The sequence below is a fragment of the Prinia subflava genome, chromosome 8 (genome assembly GCF_021018805.1).
Source record: "Prinia subflava isolate CZ2003 ecotype Zambia chromosome 8, Cam_Psub_1.2, whole genome shotgun sequence".
NCBI lineage: Eukaryota > Metazoa > Chordata > Aves > Passeriformes > Cisticolidae > Prinia > Prinia subflava.
Genome location: NC_086254.1, coordinates 17,363,491 through 17,389,055, shown reverse-complemented (window position 1 = coordinate 17,389,055; position 25,565 = coordinate 17,363,491). Strand labels below are relative to the sequence as shown.

The 25,565-nt window shown below is 47.7% G+C and overlaps 1 protein-coding gene across 9 annotated transcripts in view; it reads right to left on the bottom strand.

Moving 5' to 3' along the window:
• Window positions 1-276: 276 nt before the first annotated feature.
• Window positions 277-25,565, bottom strand: part of TANC2 (tetratricopeptide repeat, ankyrin repeat and coiled-coil containing 2) — a 151,485-nt gene continuing 126,196 nt past the window's right edge. For 7 of the 9 annotated variants that reach the window (XM_063403620.1, XM_063403623.1, XM_063403624.1 and 4 more), the window contains 13 exons: window positions 24,284-24,406; window positions 23,038-23,274; window positions 20,931-21,116; window positions 19,949-20,042; window positions 16,688-16,821; window positions 15,966-16,089; window positions 15,493-15,668; window positions 14,524-14,656; window positions 13,946-13,975; window positions 12,975-13,066; window positions 11,350-11,496; window positions 9,753-9,853; window positions 277-7,856 (listed from right to left, as the gene is read on the bottom strand). In XM_063403620.1, the coding sequence (XP_063259690.1) occupies window positions 5,879-7,856; window positions 9,753-9,853; window positions 11,350-11,496; window positions 12,975-13,066; window positions 13,946-13,975; window positions 14,524-14,656; window positions 15,493-15,668; window positions 15,966-16,089; window positions 16,688-16,821; window positions 19,949-20,042; window positions 20,931-21,116; window positions 23,038-23,274; window positions 24,284-24,406 (3,555 nt within the window). In that variant the 3' untranslated portion in view covers window positions 277-5,878. The remainder of the gene's footprint in view (window positions 7,857-9,752; window positions 9,854-11,349; window positions 11,497-12,974; window positions 13,067-13,945; window positions 13,976-14,523; window positions 14,657-15,492; window positions 15,669-15,965; window positions 16,090-16,687; window positions 16,822-19,948; window positions 20,043-20,930; window positions 21,117-23,037; window positions 23,275-24,283; window positions 24,407-25,565) is intronic. The other 2 variants (XM_063403621.1, XM_063403628.1) reach the window with 1 other exon arrangement.

Genomic DNA, 25,565 nt, shown 5'->3' with positions numbered 1-25,565 from the left:
CTCAGTGGTGGCTGTATGAGGGACCCCATGGGGACGTCTCCAGGGCCCGGCCATGCACTGGGTGTTGTAATTATCCACTATATTATTCTATGCTTTTGCTGGTGGCAGTAGCAGTGCTGCCTCTGTCACCTCTGCTCCTGGTGGTTCCCAGGTCCCTGTCCCCACCCCCATGCAGTGACTTTGAGACCACACCCACACACCATCCTCTCACACCAAGAAGCATCAGAACACTCCTTCGCTCACCCCAGTGTGGGAAAAACAGCAGCCCAGACACCATTTCCAAGTGTTAACCATTTATAAATAAGTACATTTTTTCATACATACAGTTTTCATTGTACAGATTACAATCTGTATACATTGGGGAGGGGAAATGCATTCTTTTGAACTTTTCACATCTATCTCACAGCTCACATGTACAGACAAAACTCTGCTCAAGCAAATACAGCAAAGGAAAAAAAACGTTTTCTTCTTTCCTTAGAGATGAGAGGCAAAGGCCTCTGCTGTTGGCAGGGGCTGCTCTTCCCACTGCACACTATCACAACTGTGTGGTGTTCAATATATCAGAGAGAACAGAACATGCATTGGATAATATACTGTACAGAGAGAAAGTCCTTTACATCAGAATTATAGAAAAGCTAAAGGAAAATTTAAGTGTCTTAAAGATCTTCCCAGCAAGTGTCTCAGGATGGCAACCAGAGAGTTGTACAAAGCACAAGGCAGGTGTAGTGGATGTGTTTGTACCCAACTCAGATCCTCTTGGATGTGAAGACAGACAGAAGATGGAACGCTGTATGCAACACTATGGCAAAGAAAAGGCTGGACAGGGATGAACCCGGCAGTACTGGCAGAGTCCACGAGTCTCTGGGTTATCAGTGTAGCAGTACAATGGACTTTGTGTAGCACACAGTGCTGCTCTCAGTGACTGGCTGAGCAGTGCACAGCGAGGCAGACCTGTGGGGACCCAGCTCTATGGGCATGAGGCTTTCCCATCTACCCATCCCGACCCTGATGTGCCTCCCCACAGCTGTCCCTGGACAGCATCACCCAAAGGGACAAAGTCTTTTGGCAAAGCAGCCCTCTGTTTCCACAAGCACAGGATGTGATCCCATCAGATGGGACCTGGCTGCTGACTCCCCAGTACTATGGCACTAGAAAATGAGCAGGAGGAAGGACACGGCTGGTGGGCTGAGTGTCTGTTGACTTTCCCTGCGATGGCCACGCTCGCTGTGACCTCTTGGCTCGGTCTGTACCAGTTACAGTGAGATCCAGCTGTATAGTCAAGAGTTGGACACGAACGCATCTTGCTAAAGAATTGAGCCCTTAGTGGTTTGTATTAGAAAAAAGAGTTTGATTGAATGAAAATCCAGCAATTATTCACACAAAACTGAAAAAAATGCAGATTCACTTTCAACCATTGTGCTTTGTGTCCAACACACCCCCCACCAGCCTGCACAATGCAGCTGGCATGGGGTGAAGGCATTGATTTGCAGAGGTCCCAGCAGGTACAGCAGCTCTTTCCCTAAGCCCTTGGGTAAACACTGATAACTCGGTAGGAGAATTACCTTGAATTCCCAAGACTACAGCAAAGTACAACCACCAAGGAGCTTGTGGCAGCTCTCTGTGGACCCCTGCAAGCGAGGAAGATGGAGGACGAGCAGGCACGTTGGCTTGCTTGGTTCTCTAGGTAAGGCAGAGCTGGCACTTCGGTTTTAGCTAGACTTCTCCTGGGTAACCCTGAATATACAGCAACCTTTGTAAAGGAGACCAAATTGCTCCCAGTTTACTGCCCACCCTGGTTCCAGACCTAATCCCAGCATGACTCTGGTGTTTGACATATGCATGCTCACATGTTCGCACCAGCCACGTGGTTTTCTTTGCAGCCAGGTTAAAGAAAAATAACCAAAAAGTTCAGTGCTTGGACAGACCCAGCTGGGCACTGGTGCCACAGCAGACAGACAGATGGACAGATCCATCTCAGATTGTTGCAACTGTCACAGTCCTCCCAAACAGTGACACAGAGAAGGCAGCTCAGGCTATGCCTTCTTTGGAGACAATGTCAAAGGATCTGTGTTTGTAAAACCCTCCTTTTCCTAAGCACTTTGATGCCCACTCAAGACTACGTCCAAAGCCTTCTGATACCACTCCCAGCCTGGCTGGGGGGACCCTGCAGAGCCCCCACCATGTGGGTGTCTCCTCCCCTGGGACCACAGCATCCTCCGGACCTGGGAGAGAAGCAAGAGCCAATGAGCCCCCACTGAGGGATGGGGCAGACACCTGATGCTGGGAGAGAAGAGTCCAGCTCTGCAGCGGCACACCTGGGTCTCAGAACAGCCACAGGTGAGGATGAGAGACACCTGGTGGGAAGGTTGGCTAAAGAAAGGGGTCAGCTTCAGCATCACTTTTGTCATTGCATTCCCTATGCACTCCAAGAATGAAAACTGGAGTTTCAATGTCATCAAGAACCTGCTTTACTTGGTGGACCCAAAATCCTACTTGCTCGAAGATGGGGCTTGCAAGTGGTACCACTGCAGCTGGAAGGGCATGAAGGCACCAGCTGGCAGCATTGTCCTGCATCTTAATTACTCAAGAAGTAATTAACTATGTAGCACACACATACAGGACAGCTCAGTGTCTGAAACTGAGTGTGGCCTGGCTTGTCAGACCTAGATCCAAGAGGAGAGGATGAAGGGTCCTCAGGGTGAGATCTGACCTTGTGCTCCCCCAAGCACAGTGGGGCCATGCCAGCACAGCACAGAATGACCTCTGCTTCTCTTCGTGCAAACACCAAATCATGGCTTTGAAGACATAGGGGACTGGGCAAGAACAACTTTTCCAGGAAGAAATGTGCTTCTTATCCATCTGGTGACCACAGCAGCCATCCTGCTTCGACTGTCCCTAAGAGAATTGCCAGGGAAGTGCTTTAAAACCACTGCAAATAATTTTGTATTCAAAAATTACTCAATCTGTTGATGCTTATATACAGGAGTCAGTTCTTGTGCTATAAATGTTCTGATTCATTGCTTTGTTTCTTTTCTCTTTTTTTTTTTTTTTAAAAATACACTAAGAGACATGAGCTGTTTTGCTAATTTTCTAATGAAGACACTACTCACGCTTAAATATCCAGTATTTATCATAGTAACAAATTCAAACAGTAAAGTGCACCCATTTACAGAGAGAACAGATGGAAAACCATTAGTGCAAGAATCCTGTGGAAAATGTAACACGTGAAATCGTGAAAAACCTGCATGCTGCAGTGTTTCAAGCCTTCTTTAGCTTTGTGGTTGTTTTAAAAGTGTGAGCTGTTTTCTTTTTCCCTTAAAACATCTTCAGAAACTGAGAAGTTACACACACGAGTGCTGTGAGGGGATGTTTTGAAGGACAAGACTGAGAGCACAAGGCAGTGAGTGGCGAAAGCAAAGCACGGGCAGTTCTGTCGCTGCTCCTGGACCACCCTGTTGGAGAGGAGCCACCCGCAGCCCACAGCGCATCTCACCTGGCCAGACAGAACAGGGACAGGGCTGAACTGGGTTACTTTTTCCCTTCAAAGAAGCAACTAAAGGTAGGAAGCCACTCACTCAGGCAGAAAGCTAGAGGATGGGAGGCACTAAGCAAAGTGACTGATGCTGCTCCAGATCCAGATACCACTCCCAGCTATGGGCATGTGGGATGCAGAGAAGAAATTGGTTATTCCTTGCAATACAGAACATGTTATTTCAAAAATGAGAGGAAGAAAGAAAACCATCACACCTCACTTGCAAGGAGAGAAACCAAGCTGGATGTCCCCACGGGGTATCCGCCCCACTGAAGGTGTCCCAGCCAGCCCCCATTTTACAGAGCCCTGGGATAAAGCAAAGAGTCAGTACTGGGTTGCACCTCAAGGAAGAAAACACCAACTTCAATCCAAATACTGGCTTTGACAAAGACCCAATGGCCCAAGAGAGCCCCAAAATTGCCAAAACTCATAGAGGAACCCCCCCTTCCAAATGCTCTCCATGTGTCTATGAGACACAAGCCTCTCCTGGCCCAAGGTGTGCATGTGCCAGCGTGCTCTGAGCAAATTAGGCAATGAAATAGCAGTAAAACATGCTGAGCCATACACAGGGAAAAAAAAAAAAGCCCCATCAAAGCCAGGGTTTGCTTAAAGAGTTCAGGGCCCTGTCCTGAGCTGGTGTGAATGGGTGCAGCTGCAGTGAGGGGCGCTGGGATATGCTCACTCACACCAGCCGAGGCTGGAGCCCAGGATTTGGTTCAAGAAGCCTTGCAATCGATTGGCAGTAGCCCTTTGGAGGTTTCGCTCCCCTGCTCAGCACTGAATTGCTCCCAAGAGTTGATATGAGTGAGGTTCGGCATTGGGCAACAGGCACTAGTTTGCTTTAAAACAAGCTACAGCGTTATCACTCTCCCTCCTGTCATCCCACCCTTCACCCTCAGGACAGAAAAAGCAGATTACAAACCCACCAGGAATAAGGGAATCAGTAAAGGAGTTCTTGCCCCCACCTCAAAAGAAATTTTAAATTTTAAATTTTAAATACAGCAAATAATTGAAAAATTATTGAAAATCCTATAAAAAGGATTTTGGAACAAGCCCCTGCTTTTCATGTTGTCTTGATGTGACTTGTATTTGATTACAAAACTAAAAATAATAGAAGAAACCCAACCCAAACTGGAAAATGTCCGCAAACAGATAATATAAATAATGTATAAATAGGTCTCTCTTAACTACAGCTTCTCAAAAAGCAACACAGGGTCTCTACCACGTACAGATATGGCACATGGTGTCCCTTTCCAGGATTTTGGGAACAGAGGATCTTAGAGAAACATTGCTCTTGCTACAGACCCTGCTCCCTGGCAGAACTAAGCCACAGGAACGGGATGCTGCAGGGCTAGGACTGCAGAAGGACCTTTCCTCTTTTGGGACCATCATGCCATGTATGTTCTACATCCTCATCATAAAAAAATGCAAAAACACAAATTAAGAATTGCAATTTTCCTCTTTGAATACCATTTCCTAAGTCAGATTTTTGCTCTTCTTTGCAAGTAATAAATCCCCCCCCAGATGAGGTCCCCAACACTAACTTGTCCCGTGCAAATGCTGCGGATGAAGTGCAGTCTGCCAACAGTGTGAAGAAGTTGGTGCAATCTCAGTTCATGCACAAGAGGCTCTTGGCTAATTCCCTTGGCTGAATAAAACACCTAATAAAGGGCCAATCTTAATCCCTCAATGCTTGTACAATGCCCCAGAGCAAAGAAATCAGTGTGAGGGCACCACCCCTTCCGGCCAATGACAAGTTAAATAAGGAAGGAAAGTGCTGTAAACCAGCAGAATCAGGATGTGTATTGTGGGTGCTGTGCATAGCTAATGGTGTTAAATGACATCATCGAGGGTAATCCGCTCTTTGGCACAAAGAGCCAAACAACCTGGCTGGCATGGGGTCCTGTGGATGCACCCTTGGGAAAGGCTCCTGTGGAATTCCCTAGGAATTCCCATCAGAGTTGAGTAAGAGAACACTGAGACAAAAGAAACCAATTTAAATCCAAGGCAATTGTCTCTTGAAAAAGATCTGGTTACCTCCTGCTGCGTAGGGGTATCTCTGGACCAACTCACACCACGGTCTAAGATATCCTGGTAGGAACTTTGCTGGAATTGGGCAAACGATACTGGCTCAGCTGATGTTGGCTTCACAGTCAGCTGGGGAACACAAGGGCTGGAGCACGTGCGTGGCTGTCTGACCACCATATAAAGTACCGGAGAAACTTGATCATGTAGCTATCAAAGAGAAATAAAAATAATAATAGTAATAATAATAATAGTATGAATGGAAATCAAGCTTGGAGGTGTGTGCGGAAAACATGAGGGTCTCACTCCAACAAGTGTCTTTTACACATTAGACTCCACAAATGGTCTCTTTGGTTTGATTGGGGATGTCTGCCCTTGCCTGGAGTCCCTGGAGAGCTGCCTGTACAGGTTATCCTGGTAGGCCTGCGCCACGGGCAGCGTCCTTGCCACCTTGACATCAGGGTACGAGGAGGCTTGGGTGACTCTCTCCAGGAGGTCTCCCCGGGACCCATTGGCCAGCATCCCATGGGGGCTGTAATAGTCTTCCTCTAGCAAATGGCCATTCTGTGCATTGTTGGTTTTGTTATAAAAGGCAATGTTGCTGATGGAAGAGGGTGGGCTAAAAGATTCCGGCTGGGGCAGATTGCCGGGAGATGTAGGACTAATGACAGTGTCCACTGACGACACAGCCCAGGTCCGGTTCTGCTGATGGAGGTGGGGGTACTGCTGAGTCCGAGCAGTTTTATCTATGATTCCCATGAACGGCGTGGTCCGGGAGCGGGCTGGCTCGCTGGGGTAGCCCCCCTGCGTGGGCGAGACTGGAGACAGCTCATCGCACGATCTGTCATAGGCTGGCTTGAGGGGAATCTCCATTTGCTGAATTGAAGCAGAGGGGCGAAAGTTGGGAGTCAGGTTGGAGGTGGAGGAGATGCTATTACTGGAAGGGGAGAAGCGGAGGCCAACGCTCTGAGAGTGGAGTAGAGGCCTTGGAGTTGGTGGGTGAGGCTTGATTTCACTGGGATTGACTGTGATGGGCCTTCTTATGAGATGAGACACATCTGGAGAGCCCAGCTGGTTGGCAGGGAGGGAAGAACGCTCCAGGTCAAGCTTCGAGTGGCACACTGGGTAATAGGAGGCGGACTGGCTTCTCCCAATCTGAGGTGTCTGGCCATATCTCATCCCCCCTCTGTATGCTGAGGATGGTCTCTGTGGAAGGTCTTCTTTGGCCAGCCCTCCATGTTGACAGATGGCTCCAGCGCTGAGGCTCGCCTGTACATGCTGCACAGGCCTGCTGTCGCCCACAATGCCCCCAATGGAGCCCTGGTAGACCAGCCGGCTCTGGCTGACCCCCATGTCCCCTGATGATGACTGGTACTTACTGGCCATCGAGTGGGCAACCTGGCTGTAAGCACCAGTTGGGATGACAGTACTGGAATGGACGGCAGAGCTGGGCTGATTGCTCCTCACGATCTGTGCCTTGGCTGGCTGCAGCCTCAGCCCCGGCTGCGGCACGGCCACGGGGAGCTGGGGCATCTGGAAGGATCGCTGCGTCATCTTGGAGAGCGGAGACTTGGGTCTGCCAGGGAGCTGTGTGACCCCGCCAGGCTCCTGCTGGTAGCGGACCGGGGAGCCAGACTGGGACCTGTAAACGCTCATGCTCTCTGCGGGGGGACTGGCGCGGTACTGGGGGCCCCTGCGCAGGGGAGACGGTGGGGGGCTCTGGTACTCTTTCCCCTGGCTTCCGATGGGAGGGGGACTGAAGCGGTAAGTGGAGCCCTGGTGAGCTGGGGATGTGTGTGGAGGACTGGGTCTGTAATGGGAGTTTTGGTGTGTCGGAGACAGAGCAGGAGATGTGGACTGGTACCCCTGCCTGGTTGGTGAACCCACAGAGCTGTTGGATCTGAAATCAAAGACCTGATGAGAGCCAAGAGGTGATCCGGAAATATAAGCTGAGTCCCTGTGAGCTGGAGATGGGGGTGGGCTCTGGATGATGGGCAGCCCTTGGATTGGCCTGGACTCTGTCTGCAAGCCAATGGAAACATTTTCTACATCCTGCTCGAGGTATTCCTCCTCAAAGATATCTTGCACAGAATATAGCTCTTCATGCTGGGCTTCGGGTTCTGGCTCCGCTGGGAGTGGCGGTGGTGGCTGCTGCTGCTGCTGCTGCTGTTGCTGCTGCTGCTGCTGCTGCACCTGCCTGCACTCCTCCTCCACCCGCATCAGCAGCCGCTGGATCTCACGGTTGTTAGGACACAGCTTGATGGCCTCGTTCAGGTCCTCCAGGGCTGCTGAAAACTGCCTGCTTGACAAAGGAACAGAAATGAGAACTAAAAGTACTCTGGATTTGAATGGAGCTGTTTTCAGAGATTCCAGGGGAAATAAAGTGGCTTGTGCATGGTTACTGAGCGAGAGACACATGATTGCTACTACTTGCTGCACCTCTCTCACGGTGCCTTATGGGCCTCCCTTGGATTTATGTTATCCAGACAGAGGGAAAATTCTGAAGCAGGGAACACAGTTCTGAGATGGCACAACCCAGACTGGCAAAAACGCCTGCCTCTGCAGCTTACATTAGGGGCTAATTAATTACTCCCCCTAGCATCACCATGAGCTTCACCTCTGTTTTAGCAAAGAGGACATCAACACATTGATCACTGTAAGCCCAGCTCACCAGTTCTGTAAACAAGCTCTGACAGAGTTACAACCACTTACACCAGTGAAAATTTGACTTCTGCCTGATGCCAAGACCACCCAGAATCAGGCCCAGCTCCAGAGCTCAGGGACTCCCACAGGTCAGTGCTCTGGGCAAGGCTTGTCTCTCCAATTTTGCAGTGGATTTGGCTAACATCTTTGGAATGAAGCAATCAAGCAATGTGCCACAGGCTGTGAGCCCAGGGAAGCCTTTGTGAGGGAAAGGTCAGCCTAGGAGGTGTAAGAGGGTGGTGGGGGGTTGGGAAGGGGGGTTGTCATTTACAGGGACACTGTTCACTCTGGAGCAAAACTATGTGTTTGAACATGACTGTGATCTGGGAAAACCCACCCAGATGGAGGAGACGCTCCCCATCTGTGACCCACCCCCCTAGCACCTCTCAAAACCAGCCTGATCTTTTGTACAAGCCATCGAAGATGAGGTGGAATAAGGAAAGGCCTCCTCTTCTACCAGCTGTGTGACCCCAGGGGTGCTGCTGGGCATAGACTGGGATAGGAAGAAGCAAAGCCAAAGCTTCTGCTGGAGAGACCCAGGGAGAAAAGGACACTGGTATGTGGGATGCTGGTATCATCTGGAGAGGAACATGGGTCTTAAGGTTCCTCGCAACGTTTTGGGAACAATAGAGAAGAACCCATTAAAGGAAAGGCATGAGAGGTGTGTACGGCTCAGCTTGCAGGACTCCTCTGTGGAACAGAAGGTTATGGCTTCACCTCCCACATCAGGACCTGATAGACCTGCATCAGCTGGGCCAGGGGCCCAGTTCCACACTTTCCTCCAGCATGGAATGTTACCTGGTGGTAACGTTCCATGCTGGTGGTGTCTGCTGAGCTGTGATGCTTGCACAGAGGGTCTCACATACCAGCACTGCCATGTGAGGCATTCTGGCTGCCAGTTAAACAGAGGTGCAGTGGCAGGGTGCTCAGTCCTTGAGAACAGGACTCCCAAGCAGCCCTGCTGCTCATTAGGAATGGCAAATGGATCTAATCTCACAACTTTTAGCCTTCAGGGAGGTAGGGGAACAAGGGAGTGCCTGTCTGCAGCCACTGCCCAGATGGTCAGCAGAAAGGGCTGCAGGACAGATTTTAATGCACAGATTTTAAGGCTAGAGGAGACCACCGTGATGAATGAGCCTTCCCTCTTGCACAACACAGGCCATGAGTCATATTCTGCTTTGAGTCCAAGTTGTGGTCAAACTAAAGCGTACTTTGAAAAAGAACACCCCACTTTGGTGCACAGGCCTCCAGTGCTGTATGATGTCCAGACAAAGTCCACTAAGAAAAACCTCTCAAAACATTTGGACTCAGAAATCAGCAAATGAGAGAGGGCATTACTTTGGAGTTCAGGAAGTTTGTGATCGCACTAATGAACATTCCTTGGCCATTTCTTCCAATGGGGGCACTGCCTGGCTTTGGCAGTGGGTGCCCACAGTTGATGTGACAGGCTCGCAGAGTCTGGCCCCTCACACCCTTCTCTGTCCCTCCTCACCTGCTGCTACGCTTGGCCCTTGCTCTTGCATAGTAAGCTTCGTAAGATTTCGGTTTCAGCTCCAGTGCTTTAGTGGCAAATTCCTCCGCCATTCCAAAATCCTGTCATTTGAATAGGTGTGCAGGTAAGTAACTGAATACATTTAGAAATAAAAAGACATACATCATAGGAATAAAACAAACTTAGTATAGACTTCTTTTTTCTCATATGGCATGGAAAACTTGATGGTTTTGGAATATTTCACATGGATTCAACATCATTTACAGACAGGGAGGAGCTATGATGGCATTTCCAAAAATTCAGGTGTGGTTAACGCAGTTGCTGTCACCATCCACAGAGGCTAGCAAGCCTCACTGTGTCCCCTCTCCTAAATTCCTCTCCAAAAACCTACAATCTTAAGGAAACATCTGGTCTTGCAGAGGCTGGAATGTTATCTCATGAACGATTTTTTTCCGTAGTTGAAAGCAATAGGAAACCTTTCCCATGCCCTTCTGCTTCCCTGAACACACTGACATTCTTAAGGGGCTGAAGAAAATTGCCTGTGAGGGACAGGGCTGCATTAGCTGCAAACAGGACTTGCCTGGCAAAGGTTTCCTATCAATGCCACTGTTCCTCACTTCTCCACGACAGCTCACCTGGAAGGACAGTTTGGGAGCAGGGAGAGGGTGACAGTGTAGGATGGGACAGCTCTGGGTGCTTTTTAGGAGCAGTGCCATGAGACCAGATTATCAGCTCTGGTTCAGACCCTGTCACCACCCTCCCTTGCCTTGTCCTGAATTCTTCATGTCCTGCTAAGCTCAGCTGAAGCTCAGCACTTGTGAAGAACTCCTCCTAGTGGGGAGGAGTGCATTTCACAGCCAAACACTGCTTTGCATTGCTGCATTGGGCTATGACCTGAGCAGCTTCCCTTGTTTTCCATCTTTCTTCCTCACAGAAAAAGAAATGAAGGTGTCCCAAAAGCTCCTTCCCCTCCAGTGTAACCATTAATGGCTCATGACCTCAGTGATGTCATCCTTTGAGTTTATGGGGACTTGAATTTGTGGAAGTGAAAGCCCCTGCACTTCAAGCCAAGGAAGGCTGGCAGAACAGGCATCTGCACAAGCTGGCTGCTGGTTGCTGCCAGATTGCAGTGGGGAGAGTGACAGTGATCTGGAAATTCTGGGATGAGAGGGAGTCTTGTGGAGGTGTTTCTGGATGAGTCACTGCCCTGGGGAAGTGCTAACCCCCTAAGCATATGCTCCTTCATTGGAAATTAATTAGTATTCAAAGGAGCACATCTCCTGGCTCCTCCTCACTGGTGCCCCAGAAATCTGGAAAATGCCTCCACCCCCAAGTGATGATGTGAACATCATCATCAAAAGGGAGCAATAAAAAATTCAAACAGCTATAAACATAGCAATGAATTTTTAATCATCTGAAATGCATACTAAATCACTACTGCTTTGGAATTATGAAATGTCAGTGCTCTGTGAAGGACAACTCAGTTACAGAGAGGAGAGATCTGAGAGGCCAAAGCATGATTATGAGTGGACATGTCTCTGCAGAGGCACAAAGCTGTCGGGTTTTGCTTAAGGCCATGAAAAGAGGGGACACTTACATTCATTTTCCTTCGACACCGGGAGAGGTTGAGAAGCAGCGACACCTTCAGCTCACGGAAGGTTTTCAGGTCTTCTCCAAACCCTTCTCTGGGAAATTTTTTCAGAGCATACTGGTAGCGCTGGGCAGCCTCTTTCACTTTACCTTTCTATTAGAAGGAAAACACATCAAAACTCATCCTTGGGTTGAGTATACCTCCCTGCACAGAATTCACTCACCAGCCCCACCAATGTTTTAGGTGGCTAAGGAAGCACAACTTCACTACTTAGCTCTTTCCTAGAAAGGAAAGACAGAACATTTGATCAAGGGAACACCTGAGCTGGAAAGGCAGATGCCTTGTGTGAGTTGAGATCTCCCACTTCATGCAGAGCTGTCACACTACAGCAGGAAATGTGGAGAAATGGTGTTAACTTGATACAACTCAATCTGGTTCTTGGCTGGATGGTCTTTTGAGCTGGGTGATCAGTTATCCATTCCTCGAAAACACCCTCCACTCAAAGCTTAATACACATCCAGGAGGGTAAGAAACACAAATTGTGGGCCTTTGGGTGGAGCTCTGGGGCTCAGAGAGGCCTCTGCAATAGCAAAGACAAATGTTATGGCACTGCCATGGCTTTGAACTTGGAAAAACAGGGTGAGATTCAGCTCTCTGGACTTCAGATGTTTAAAACTCTACATCTGTTAACTGGGTTTCATTTATAATTATTGGTATGCAACAGTCACCTTCAAAGGTGACTCATCTCTGCTATTTTGGGCAACTAATTTTGGGATGGGACGATGTGCATCCTGAAGGGGGGCAGCCACCAGGCAGGGTGGGAGAAAGAGGCCAGGATGGGATCAAGGACACACACAGTTCCTCATGACCCAGACATAAATTTTGCACCTACAAAAAGCGAATTTTAAAAACCTGTAGACTCAGGTTTCTCAGCTGTATCATGTATCTCTGGCAGCTAATTCCTATTACAGTGCCAGCTTTGCGTATTTTCTGGTTCACCCTTAGAGTCTCACAGTGAATCATTGTTGTACTTGCATATTTTCTATGTGTGTGCAAATCCCCAAGTTTTAAAGATCGGCTTAAAGCAAACAGAGCAAAAAATGACTCCCTAACTGCAACAGTGGAACATCTCCCATGGGCTAAAGGACATGAAAAGCCAGCTGTATCCTGACAATCTGTTTTCATTGCAAGAAGTTCATTCCAGGAGTTTTTCTGGGATATTCTATCCTGCTGCCTTGATCCCCAACAGTGAGCCCACTAGGTAACGACAAGACTGCCAGACCTGATGCAACAGCAGCAGCACTCCCAACAAAAACTTAGGTCCTACTGTTTTCAAAGAGGAAATGAAATGCTGGCTCAAATCCAGAGCAACTTGGCTTTGCTTCAGCTTCATTACAGATTCGGCAATCAATTCCCTCTTCTCCAACCCCACTAACCAAAACCAAACAGTTTACAACACAAGGATGCCGTGAGTGAGAGCTTTTACTTGCCATGGGTTAAGACAGCAGCATTAGAATCACAGAACCATTTAGGGTGAGGAGGACCAACCAATGACCTAACATGGCCAAAACCCCACATCAAATGATGCTGCAAGTTGTATCTGTTCCATGTTCCAAACCCACCCTTCTCACCTTATAAAACATGTCTCCCTCCTCCATCAGCTTGCTCAACAGGATGATCATGATGTCTGGTTTGGAGGTTGCCATTGCCCAAGTTGCTGGACCTGTAGTGTACAGGATGCATGATGGGTAAAGAACTCATACAATGCAAGGGTGGTAGGAAGCTGGGTGGAAAAAAATACCCTGGGGTGGGAATTTCTGCTGGAGAGAACAACTTGGCATGGTCAAAGGGCAGAGTGCTCCAAAAGTTGGAGCTGACAATTCCTCTGACACCTAAATCAATGTCATCCCCATCACAATGGTTTTCCTTTGCATTCATTAAGGCTAATCCCACTGGTCCGGGAAAGGACAGAGCCGTTTCCACACGAGGGCAGTGCTGAATGTGGAACAGGCTGGGATAGGGGAAACAAACTGCATTTAAAGGAAAAATCAGAGTGGTTACATAAAAGCATTTCTAAACTGAAATCTATGGAAGTGTACTAGGGAATCTGCAGTTTGACTGTTGATAGGTGGTTTGTGGTTAAATGGATTGTGACTTCCAGCTTCACAAGATGTGAGAGACTAGAGTAGAAAATCCATTAAGGAAGAAAAAATTACAAAGAAAGGTCATAAGTAGGTGCTGTTGGTGCCAAAGGCATCACTGGGCTGCAGACACTGGCCCTGCATAGGGGACGCCCTGCAGAACCAGCTCATATCTCAAGGACTAATACTGGGAGGGAAGGGGTGGCAAAAATTTGAGGACAGCTCATTAGTGTGGGTGAATATGTCAACAATATTCTATAAGTAGATTCAGTACGTTTTGGAGGAAGGAGGTTAGTTTTTGAGTTCAAGTTATTCTCTGCAACAGTCATTAAAAAATTATTTGAAGGTGAGGTAAATTAAAAGATTAGAGGTGTTGGGGATGCATGCAGGCTAAATCAAACAGAAAGCAAGGCTGACAAAGCTATCAGATCGAAGCTGATGCTGACAGCAATGAGATATACCTCGTGGGCGACTCGGTAACGTCTGACAACCTTCAAAGAAAGGAGAAAACAAGAAGTTGTAGGAGAGAGGGGGGAAAAAAATGGATGAAGGTGAAAAAAAAAAAAGAAAGGAAAAAGCAGCTGTGAGAGGCAGGCAGCGAGGAAGCCAATGCACCAGCAAAATCCCCTTTCACAGGAAAACATAACGTGAGCAGCCGTGTGTGGCGCAGTGCGGGTACACTGAGGAAGCATACACAGAGCAAGTGAACGCAGCAGCTCACAGCAAGGCACGGACAAGAGTACACTTGGCAACTCAGACTAGTAAAGACAGAAAAAGCATTACCAGAGGAAAGACCTTGCCAAAGAAACAGTTGCTTATTGATTAACTTTCGCTAAGGAATATGACAGGAAAAAAAATAAACTCCCCACTTTACTAAAGAGAACCAAGTAGTCCTGACTCGCTGCCTGCTTTTGGAGTGTGAAGCAGCAGCTGGGGCTGAGGCTGCCCCTGGGTTATACTTGTATTTTTTAGGATGCTAGCCCCACTGCTTGAGTCCTGCCTGAGCAAAGAGCCGATGGCAGTGTCCCCCTGTTCCTACCTATCTTTGCCCCTTTCTTCAGGAGGGTGACGACAACCGAGGTGTTGCGACAACCCACTGCTCTGTCGAGGGGCCGCATTCCGCTGTAGTCAACGTGCTCGATCATGGCCCCATGGTCCACCAGGAACTGAACCTGCAATGAGAAGCCCAACAGTCAGTTTGTTCCTGGGTGAAACCTGGGTGAAACCCACCCTGCTAGGGACCTAGATAAAGCAGAAGCTTGTTCTCCACTGCCTGGGCTAAAAGAACCTCCGCAGGGTCTGAGGGTACACTGTGGGCAGCAGGTCAAGGGAGGGAATTCTGTCCCTCTACTCCATTCTGGTCTCCGGTGAGACTGGAGGGCTTATGCAGCTCTGGGGTCCCAAGCACAGGAAGGACATCAACCTGTTGGAGCAAGTTCAGAGAAGGCCATGGAGATGCTCCAACGCCTAGAGCTCCTCTGTTAAGGAGGCTGGGAGAATTGGGATTGTTCAGCCTGAAAAAGGCAAGGTTCCAGAAATACCTTAGAGACCCTTCCGTTGCCTAAAGGGGCTCTAAAAAGCTTGGAGAGGGACTTTGGACAAGGGCCTGGAATGACAGAACAAGGGGAAATAGCTTTAAATTGAAAAAAGTAGGTTTTGACTGGATATTAGGGAGAAATCCTTCCCTGCAGTGGTGGCGAGGCCCTGGCACAGGGTGCCCACATAAGTTTTAGCTGTCCCATCCTTTGAGGTGTTCAAGGCCAGGCTGGACAGCAACCTGGGATAGTGGAAGGTGTCCCTGCCCATGGCACAGAGTGGAACGAGATGGTTCCTAAGTTCCCTTCCAACTCAAACTATTCTGGGATTCTCTGATCAGCTTCTGTGGAAGCAACCTCCCATGAGGAGGGCCAGGACTCCATGTGTTTATTGCCACATCAAGCTGAACTGTATGATTTTATGGCTTTCACATCAAGTGCCCATTTTCTGTGTGTGCACCACACGCACTCACCACCTCCGCGTCGCCGTAGAACGCCGCCAGGTCCAGCGGCGTGCGCCCGTTCTTGTCCGCGTGGTCTGTGGCAGCTCCGCTCTCCACCAGCGAACGCACTACAGGCAGGTGGCCCTTGAGGCAGGCCCAGCTGAGGGCTGTCAAGCCCTCTTTGTCCATCAGAGAAATGGAGGCACCTGAAAGAACAAGCAGCGGTTCACTTTAGAGCTCTCTGTTGTTTAGCAACTCTGCCCAGGCTTGAGTTAACTTTTCAGGACCATGCGTTACAGTGTATGCAGTGGAGTTTATTAAGCTATTTAGAAGAATGGACAGGCTACAACTACTCCAGCCTTGTTCTAATGAGCAGGACATGGTGCTCTCCCATCTGTGGGATTACAATCCACACCCTGATATCAAAACTCCAGCTGAACTGGAGCTGGTGTGGTGGGATACACCACAGCTGGCCCCCAACACCTTCCAACACGTGCTCCAACCTTGTGCAAGCAGGAACTCCACAGTGCCCAGGTGTCCCTCAGACGCAGCCATCATCAGCGGTGTCCGGCCCTGCTTGTCTGTCATGTTCACATCAGCACCATGCGTGAGCAGGAGATCCACGATCTGCAACACACAGAGCCATGGCATGGGTTACACATGAAGACACAGCTAAGGAGGAGATGCCAGAGCCAAGGAAGAGCAGAGCAGACCCCACACTCTAAAAACTCCCACCCCTCCAGGCATGGTGCCCTCTGGGATTGCTGAATGGATGATTAAGGATTATGAAAAGCAAGGGACGTATAAAGACAGGAAAAACTTTCTTGTAAGTGATGAGCATCCTGTTTGCTTCTCAAATGGTGAGATAACCAGAGAAGCTGTGGCTGCTCCGTCCCTGGAACTGTTCAAGGCCAGACTGGATGGGGCTTGGAGAAACCTGGGATAGTGGAAGGTATCCCTGCCCATGGCAGGGGGATGGAATTAGATGATCTCTTAAGATCTCTTCCAAACCATTCCATGATTCTACGATAGGACGGGACTTTAGCAAAGCTGTCTGTAGCCAGCCAGAGCTTAGGGTGATAGAAGCACCAGTAACACTTCTTTTTACTCTGATCATTCCCCAGAAGGGCTGGGGCTTGTCTTCTCCATGCCTATTCCAGCAAGATGGAAGGGATGGCCTGACCCACCATCTCTGGCCACCCCAGGGCATGCAGACCCCACTGACCTGCCAGTGGCCCTGTCTGACGGCGCTGAAGAGCGGGACCACCCCGCGGCGGTTGGGCTGTGCCACGGCAGCGCCCTGCTCCAGGAGCAGCCGGCACACCTCCAGCTTCCCGCGCCCCGCCGCCGCCGTCAGGGCTGCAGAGAGAGGAGAGCACTCAGGGAAAGAGCCACGTGTTCAGTGGAGTGTTCTCCTATTTGGAAACGGGTCTTTCTGTTGGATACCAAAGTGATGGGGCCCGAAATGCCAAATTTACCTCATGGCAGGCAAAACCAACAAAGAAAATGGGATGGATTGGTACAGTTTCAACTCTTGACATTTTAGTTATCTCAAAGGTCAACTTTTCCATGGAAAGTTTACATAATTTCATGGAACAAGCCTATTTGGGACAATCAACTTTTATTGTTTTCTGAAAGTAACAGTTAAATAGGATAAGAACCCCAATAAGTATAAAATAATCTACAAGCACTTGTGACTGAGATTCAAGGGGTGTCTGAAGTTCAAATGTGACTGAGGTTAAAGGTGTGACTGAGGTTCAGGTTAAGCTGCAAAGAAATGCAATAATGAATCCGTTACTGTTCTCCCTACTGTCAAAGCCATAGGCTGTGAGGCCAAATGTATCTGTGTAGGGGCACAATATCCAGAGAAAACAGAGATCTTCAGGTACTTGGCAAGACCTTTGGCAACCTGTCATTGCCTCATCCCACCACGACTACAAGGAAGCAAGTGAGGGATCAAGCAGGAGGCACTGACAGATCCTGCCAGCTACTGATGTCAGTCATATTTGTGGCTTTCCTTTGTCCAAACAAGCACAGAGCACTGTAATCCAGAAGGACTTTAATTTTCCATATCCCACTTTAGCCTGTAGCTCTTTTAAACCAGGGAAACAACTGGAAAGCAAAATAGGATGGATTTGTTCACCTGTTTTCCAAAAAAACATTATTTCTGGGCTTTGTTTCTGGCCAGGGCTAATCCTACCAGCCAGGGTCTTTGTGCAAACCCAAAAATATCTCTCATTTTCATATGATCATGATATTCCAGGTGGGTAGAAGCAACACCTGAGAGCTCTTTCCATGACAAAATGGGCTCTGTAAGTGTGGTTGAGTTAGAGAACACATATTCAATCTGAAAATAGATCCAAATTCAGGACCTGCCAGTGACTTGTTTCAGTATTAATTTTAGACTTTCTGGCTCCTCCCTCTCCCTAACTTTCTGTGCACTTCAGCACAGCTCCATTGGCTCCACATTCTGCTGCTTCTGGTAGGAGTTGAAGCAGAAGGTGGGAGTCTATTTCTGACTGATGTCGCTTGTTTTTTCTTTGAAGTACATTTCTGTGGGTTGGCTGATTACAAGGTGTTGATGGGTTTCCAACTGCAACTCTGTTAATGTTGGGGGATTTAATTAATTCTCAATTCTCTTCCATATTATGGATGAATTTTCTTCTCTTGGGGTTGAGACACCAAGAGTTAAAAGACAAATCATTTTGCTGCCACAAGCAGAACATTCTGCAAAATCTATAATCAGATCCATGTGGGTTTTAAACGTAAGCTACAAATATAGAAGGAGGCAGAGGGATTGGCATGCAGGGCTGCTGGGTTCTACTTCTAAACCTGCCTGCACTTGAAATGTTGCAGGTTAATTTGAGGTATTTTACATCAAAATTACTTACGTTTGCAACAGTAAAAAATATTGTAAATCACTCCAGTGTTTGGTATTTGTTAGGACATGTTCTTTGGAGAAGACTGTACTGCAACAGGATGATTTGATCCACAATTTCTCCACTCTCCCTTGCAATCCCTTCTGCCTCAGAAGACACATCTTTCTGCTGCTCTATTCCTCAGGGTCCAAGCAACTAGTGTGGGTACGTGGCTCCAGTCTGTCCTTTGCGGCTCCAGCTCAAGGGAAGCTCAAAAGCTCCTGTGCTACTGAGCAGCCAGACCTTGCTCCTCCAGGAGGAACTAAGGAGGATGAACGTGGGCTTTGAAGTTTTACTGTCTGCTGGAGAGCTCCCATGGCCCAGCACAACCAAGGCGAGTCCACTGAGCCCAGCCAAGGAGCAGCAACCAGGATCCTGCACTGGTAAACAGCAATGTTCATTTTGCAGCTTTTCCACGAGGATGTAGTGCCAGGACTACTCACCACGCAATAACCAAGTCTTGGCATAAACACCACACAACTGTTGTATTTCTCAAAACAGCTGAAACAGAGTCTGAGATGGGGTTCAGGTGTGGATGTGCCCATCTCCATCAGTGAGCAATATCAAACCATGGCCTCCTACACCAGGGATCTGCAACAGCATATTCTGCATCTGCTGCTGTGTTTTCTTGTAGAAAAAACAACTTTATCTGGAGAAGGAATCATTAAACTGCTCCTATCCACCATGTGTATCTGTTTCACAGCCTAGCAACAAGACAAACAGTTTGATGGAGATATTTTTTGCACCTCCAACTCTGATGGAGATAGCATAAGTGACTCAGACACTTTTCTGCTGGGTTTTGATATTAGTTTTACCCCAGGGGGAAATAGTCCATCTGGAGTTGGCTATAGTGTGCTGTCAGCAATTCCTAAACTTATGATGTCACTTGGCACTGCCATTTGGATGATATCTGGCTGATACCATCGAGCCAGGCACTTGGCTCTGCTCTGTGGAAGATAAGACACGAACAACAAGTATCAAAACCCAGACAAGCCAGGATTCAGTTTTTCAGAGCAGTATGCTATTTTTAGGTAGAAACCTGTACTTCTCTCCAAATTTATTTAAAGTCTCTGTTTTTGGGAAAATAATATTAATAATAATACAGTTATGTGAAAGAGAGTCTTGAGTTTCGTATGAACTTACAGACTTGTTTCATGTAGACAAAAGGCTTCTCAGCTTGGTGGTTGCCTCATTTTTGCTCATTTTCCCATCTTACCTATATCAATTTTAACGTGTAAGTGCATATTCCTTTGAGATGACTCCCCAGTTTGTGTGTGATTCATCAATCACAAATCCACATTCCCAATTGCCCCAGTTACTCAGAAACCCCTCTCTGACAGAGAAACTTACAGATGTCTGGTTAGTCCAGCTTTTGGTGTTTTTGGGGCCAGAGGTGTGGGACAACAGAGATGGAAACAAGCAGGCGGGAAGGGAAGGGAAGGGAAGGGAAGGGAAGGGAAGGGAAGGGAAGGGAAGGGAAGGGAAGGGAAGGGAAGGGAAGGGAAGGGAAGGGAAGGGAAGGGAAGGGAAGGGAAGGGAAGGGAAGCTACAGCTTCTACAGAAATCACCTGTCTCTCCCCAAAGGCTGTCAAAGCTGTTGATCTGTGCTCTCTCCACCTCCTCTTCATCTTTTTCTGGAAGATCGAGCAGGTAGGAGACGATCTAAACCAAAATGATGTGTCAGATCATGAACTCAAATGTGTTATACAGGAACTGCTGACATCAATGTGTAATACACAAGCTGCTTGGAATACACAGAAGTAAGAGAACAGTCTCTGCCTGGCACCCTGAGATCAAGGAAATACTCTTCCTGAGATTAATCACTGAACCTGTTGTTCCTGTATAAGCAGAAAAACCAAACCAAGTGTCTTGACTTGACGGCACATGATGAGACCTGGTAGGGTCAGTTCCCTGTTCAGCTGGAGATGACCTGGTGTGTGCAGTGGATGCATCTCCTGGAGGAGGTGAGGCTGAGAGGAGGTATTTGGTAGGAAAGAACTCATTCTCAAGGAAAGGAGAAGGAACAGGGGCTGCCATGGGTCGCTGGGGCTCTGTGGAGGGGACTAATGGCAGTGGTGGGCTTGGCACCGGGTTAATGGTTAGACTCAATGACCTCAGTGGTCTTTTCCAACCTAAATTATTCTATGTATCATTTTCCCCACCACAAATCTTTGTCAGGATGGCAGGAGGAAGCTCTCTGGCTCTTCTCTCCCCCAACACACAGTCCAAAGTTACAAGTTCTCGCGCTCCCCATCCGCGCTGGAGGAGTGGTGTAGGCAACGTGCGCCCATCCGTCTTATCTCTGCTTAAAAGTTTATTCCAAAAGTTCATTCTGACAACTTAAAGGCTTGTTATGTTTCCTCTCCTGGACGTCTGCCCAGACAACAGGGTTTGCCAAGGGATCTGTGAATATGTGTCCCACTGGCATGGGACAGAGAGGAAGTGCAGGACAGAAGCACTCTGGACTCCACCTCCAGACTTTCTCTGGTGAGTGGGCAGGAGTGGGCCAGCCCTTGGTTTCCCTCCCTGCAGAGGCAGAGCGGGTCCTACCTCAGTGTAGCCCATGCTGGCGGCGGCGATCAGCGCCTGCTGGATGGCATGGCTCTTCTTGAACACCCCCTGCTGCTGCCCTGCCATGCTCCAGTCGCACTGGATCAGGAACTTCACCACCTCCAAGTGTCCCCTGAGGGCGGCATGGACCAGGGCACACTGCCCATTCTTGTCCAAATGATCCACCTTGAAAAGAGATGAAACAATGCAATTGAACAAAATCACGATCAACATATCTTCACTTCTTCAGAACTTCCAACCCCAGTTTCAAAATAATGCCACATGTGAAAAATGTGCATTTTTTCTGGTAAACTATCACTTCCATGACCAAAAACCAAACATTTCCAAAGCAATGGCCCAGGCTCTGGCATTATCTTGGCCACAAATGTTTGCTTTGGGTAAGATACCATTACATTTTTAGGTTTCTTCTGTTTTCTTCAGACTCAAAGGCTACAAAAATATTTTTTCCTTTATGTCCTGAAGTCCAGCATTCAAATTTTCTTGTGCATTGAAATCATACACACTGGTATTATCTCCTTTGGCCATATTTACAAAAGGAAAACCAGTTTGTTTTCCAGGTTTCAGTTCTTTTGAGAGTCCCAGAAGTGCTTTAGCTTGCAGTCAGACACTGTAACGTGAACGCAGTGCAGGCACAATCAACAGGAATTAGAGACAGGGTTTGACATCCCTGGAGGAACTTATTTGGTTGTATTTTGGGGCATGATTTCAACTTGATGCCTGAATACATCAACTGGGATTTCTAAATACTATCCCAACAGGGATACTTGGAAAACACAAGAAGGGCAGGTCAGTTATCAGTTAACCCCTTCTGTGCTCTGCAGTGTACTATTATAAAAAATAATAAATAATACTTATTTTAACATATTTTTACTAATATTAATTCACAAAATCACAGAATAGTTAGGGTGGGAAAGGACCTTAAACACCATCTCATTCCACTCCACTGCCATAGGCAGGGACATCTTCCCATGTCCAAAGTTGCTCCAAGCCCTGTCCAACCTGGCCCTGGACACTTTCAGGGATGGGGCAGCCACAGCTGCTCTGGGTACCCTGTGCCAGGGCCTGACAGCTAAACTACATATGAGAAATACTTCATATATTATAACACACTCAAATTAATAATGTATCAGTATTTCTCCTTTCCCAACTCCTGCAGTAATCAGTATTGCAATTTTCTGCAAATATCTCAGTCTTCAAATGACACCAAACTGTGTTTTGGGCTATTTCCTCAGTATTGTTAGGGATGTTCAAGGAAAACTATGAGTGGCAGGACTTCTGTCACTAAACTCTCTCAAAATATCCAACAAAAACAAACTTCTTTTCTTTCCTTCATACTGTCCTCACATGATTACAGACAACGCAACCCAGCAGTCCCTCAGTCATCCTGACATTGATACCAAAACTACACAAACCCATTTTGCCTTTTGAACTGAATTAAAGATATAGAGAAACCACAAATTGTTTCCAGGAGGCTCCACTTCAAAAATCAGCATAATTTTCTTCTTCAACAAAGTATTTCAACTTGACTCATTATATACAATTAAAACTCCAAACACTCATCACACAACTAAACAAAGGGGATTTTTCTAGGACAAGTCTGATCAAAATTTTTGGAAAATGTGTCTCAGGGAGATATTTAAAGAGTTTTGCGCTGGAAAAGCAGTGTTGCCATTTTAACCTTGTGAGGTTCAAGGACTTCTCCACAACATCCCTATGCAGGTCACCAGTGCAGCATCACTAGCAGCTACTACCTCAGACCTGAATTCCAGACACTGATTACTGACTTCCAGGAGCTGGTGTCAATGTGGGCCTTTTAGACCTACTACATTTTAACAGAAAAAAACAACACCAAAAGCAGCCTCCTGGCTTCATCTGCTGGAAGATGTTCCCTGTAAGTGTTCCATGTCCTGCGTACAGCTCCTGCCCAAGCGTGGTGTGGTCCCGATTTTCTGAGGCCTGAAGGTTTGGTGGCTTTCCCAGAGAAAATGCCAAAGAAGTTCCCCTGGGAAAGCCAGCAAACTTTCAGGCCTCAGAAAATCGAGACCACAGTGTTTAGACCAGCTTTTGAGCAGCGTGGTTCCCTTACCTTGGCTCGTTTCTTGCACAGAAGCACCACGATGCTCAGGAACCCGGCGGCAGCCGCGTAGCCCAGCGGGGTCAGGCCGCTCTCCGAGGCAGCGTCAACATTGGCCCCGAACTCCAGGAGCAGAGCCACCATCTCCGCATACCCCAGGTGGGATTGGACACACAAAACAGGGGCGTTGTTCAGAACTTCTGTCCGGTAATTCACATTTGCACCTCCTAAAATCAGCAACCGACTGACCTGTGCAGGGAAGGAGAGGTGTTGGCTGAGCTTTACAGAGAGACAGGAGCTCATGGTCAGGGCAACACCACAACAGCAACCAGGGCAAACAGCAAAGGACATGAAATACTGAGTAAAAACATCTGCCCAACAGACGGTCCCATATGATGCAGATGGAGCAGTTTATTCATTTCCCAACTGGCTAGGAAGTGGTCTGAAGGGTGCAGCCACCCTTTGTTTTGGAATAAAGTCACTCCAGCTCTGCTGCAGCAGCTGGAAACACGGCAGGGATGGGGAATCAAAACACACAGGTGGAGAGAGCTGTACTCAGCACCCTTCCCATAGGATTCCTCTCTAGAGCTGGCTTGGCTGTCCCACTGCATGGCTCCCTTGGCACTCAGCACCAGTGGAAAAGGCTGCACCTGATGCTAGAGAGTGACAAGGAAGGGACATGGGGACAGACACTGAGCTCACCTTGCCTGCGTGGGAAGGACCTAGGATAAACATCCTTCCATGTGAGAAAACAATTTCAAACCTCTGTCTCTGTCTGAAGTCCTTTCTGCTGTAGAGATGGGCTCACCTAAGTCAACACATTCATCTTACCACTGCAAAAGAAGTGCCTGAACCAGCACATGAGTACCTGCTGTTAGATTTGATGTCACCTCAGAGTTTATGCCTATCTAAGCCAAAGCCCTTTACATGTCAAGTTCCAACATCAGTTGTTGCATTCCACATCTTTGGGAAGGGAAAATCCCATTTTTCACAGGCACAAACTCACTATTTGCTCACTGCAATGAAAAGGAGATCCCTGGTCAAAGCAGCGGAGTTGACGGACTACCCCAAATGGTAAAAAAAAATCTCAACTGACTAAAGGCATCTCCTTGGCTCAGGACAAACACCCAGCAAACTGCTCAGCCTGGCTAGGACACTAGACACAGCTCCAGTGAATAATACTCTGCATGGTCACTGCCCATTGCTGGAGCTTCTTGTGTGAATTTGAACCCCTTTAGCTCTCCCCCTCCTCCAGTACCTTTATGTTGGGGGTGTAGAGATTTCTCAGAGATGCCAAAGCCATTGAAAGACCTTCAGTACTGTAGGAGATCCAAAGCCCTTGCAGGATGGAGGAAGATACCCCAACTTTTTTACTCAGACCCTGAAAAAGAGAAAGTAACTTAGATCCAAGCTTACAAATCTGCTCAGTTACACTGGGCAGATCCTCCCGCATCTCTGGACTTCAAAGGAGTTTCAGGACAATAATGACTACAACCAAGATGTGACAATTTGCCATATATGACCTTCATAATCAATTAGTAAGCTTGCAGAGAATTACTTGTAAAGACAATATAGCCATCTCCAAGGTCTAGGAAAGGCAGGATTTAACTCTGAGCAACTAGTTCCATTCAACACCCTCACAAAATGCCAAGTTAAGGAGCACAGATTGCTGCTTTTTTTCTTTTTTAATAAAGTACACAGTATCTGCTCACAATAAGATAAATTCAGGAACTTTCAACCACAGCCTGGAGCAGTATCTTGTACCAGACTGTCTCCAACTTTTCTAGTTGCTTGCTGTCCATGATCAGGTTGTATATAATATATTGAAGGTCTGACATATTTTCCAGCATCCCTAATTGGCAGATCATAGTTAAACTGGTTTCTCCCTCCTGTGGAATGAGCCATAATTTCTCCACAGCCAACAGATGGAAGTGAACAGCTGGATGGAAGAGCAGAGGGGTGGGATGGTGATGCCAGCAGGAGCCATGCCGTGAGTATGCCCTGAATGCTGCCACTCTGCTACAGATTTCCCATGAAAGCCAGTTGATTCCATGGAAACTGCACAGGCATCTTTAATAGCACATTTAATTCTGCTTTGATACACAAACCCTGATTTCTGCTTTCTCACATGCCGGGTGGGCACCTACACCCTGCAAAACACAGGACCTCAGTTTCAGTTTGTGCGACTGGGACTGGGATGATGCTGGTGGAACAAAACCAGCGGCATAAGGTGAGATTTATTTACTCTGAAGCAAGATGTGTGGGAATCGTTATCCCAACCTGTTGCCGGACTTGGCTGCAACCTCTAATTCCTCTGTGTGAAGGATAATCTGCAGCATCACCCTGGCCATCAACAGATTTGTCACTTGAAATAGTTTTATCACCTAAAGAAGCAATAGATTAGGCAAGCTCTTATAAATAACAGCTCCATGTACTTGTTTCCTTAAAATTCAGGGAGCTAAACCAAGAAAAATACCAACTTGTATTGATGAAAAAGAGCTCAGGAATTTGAGCCACTGTTAAATGCTGCTTTTGAAATG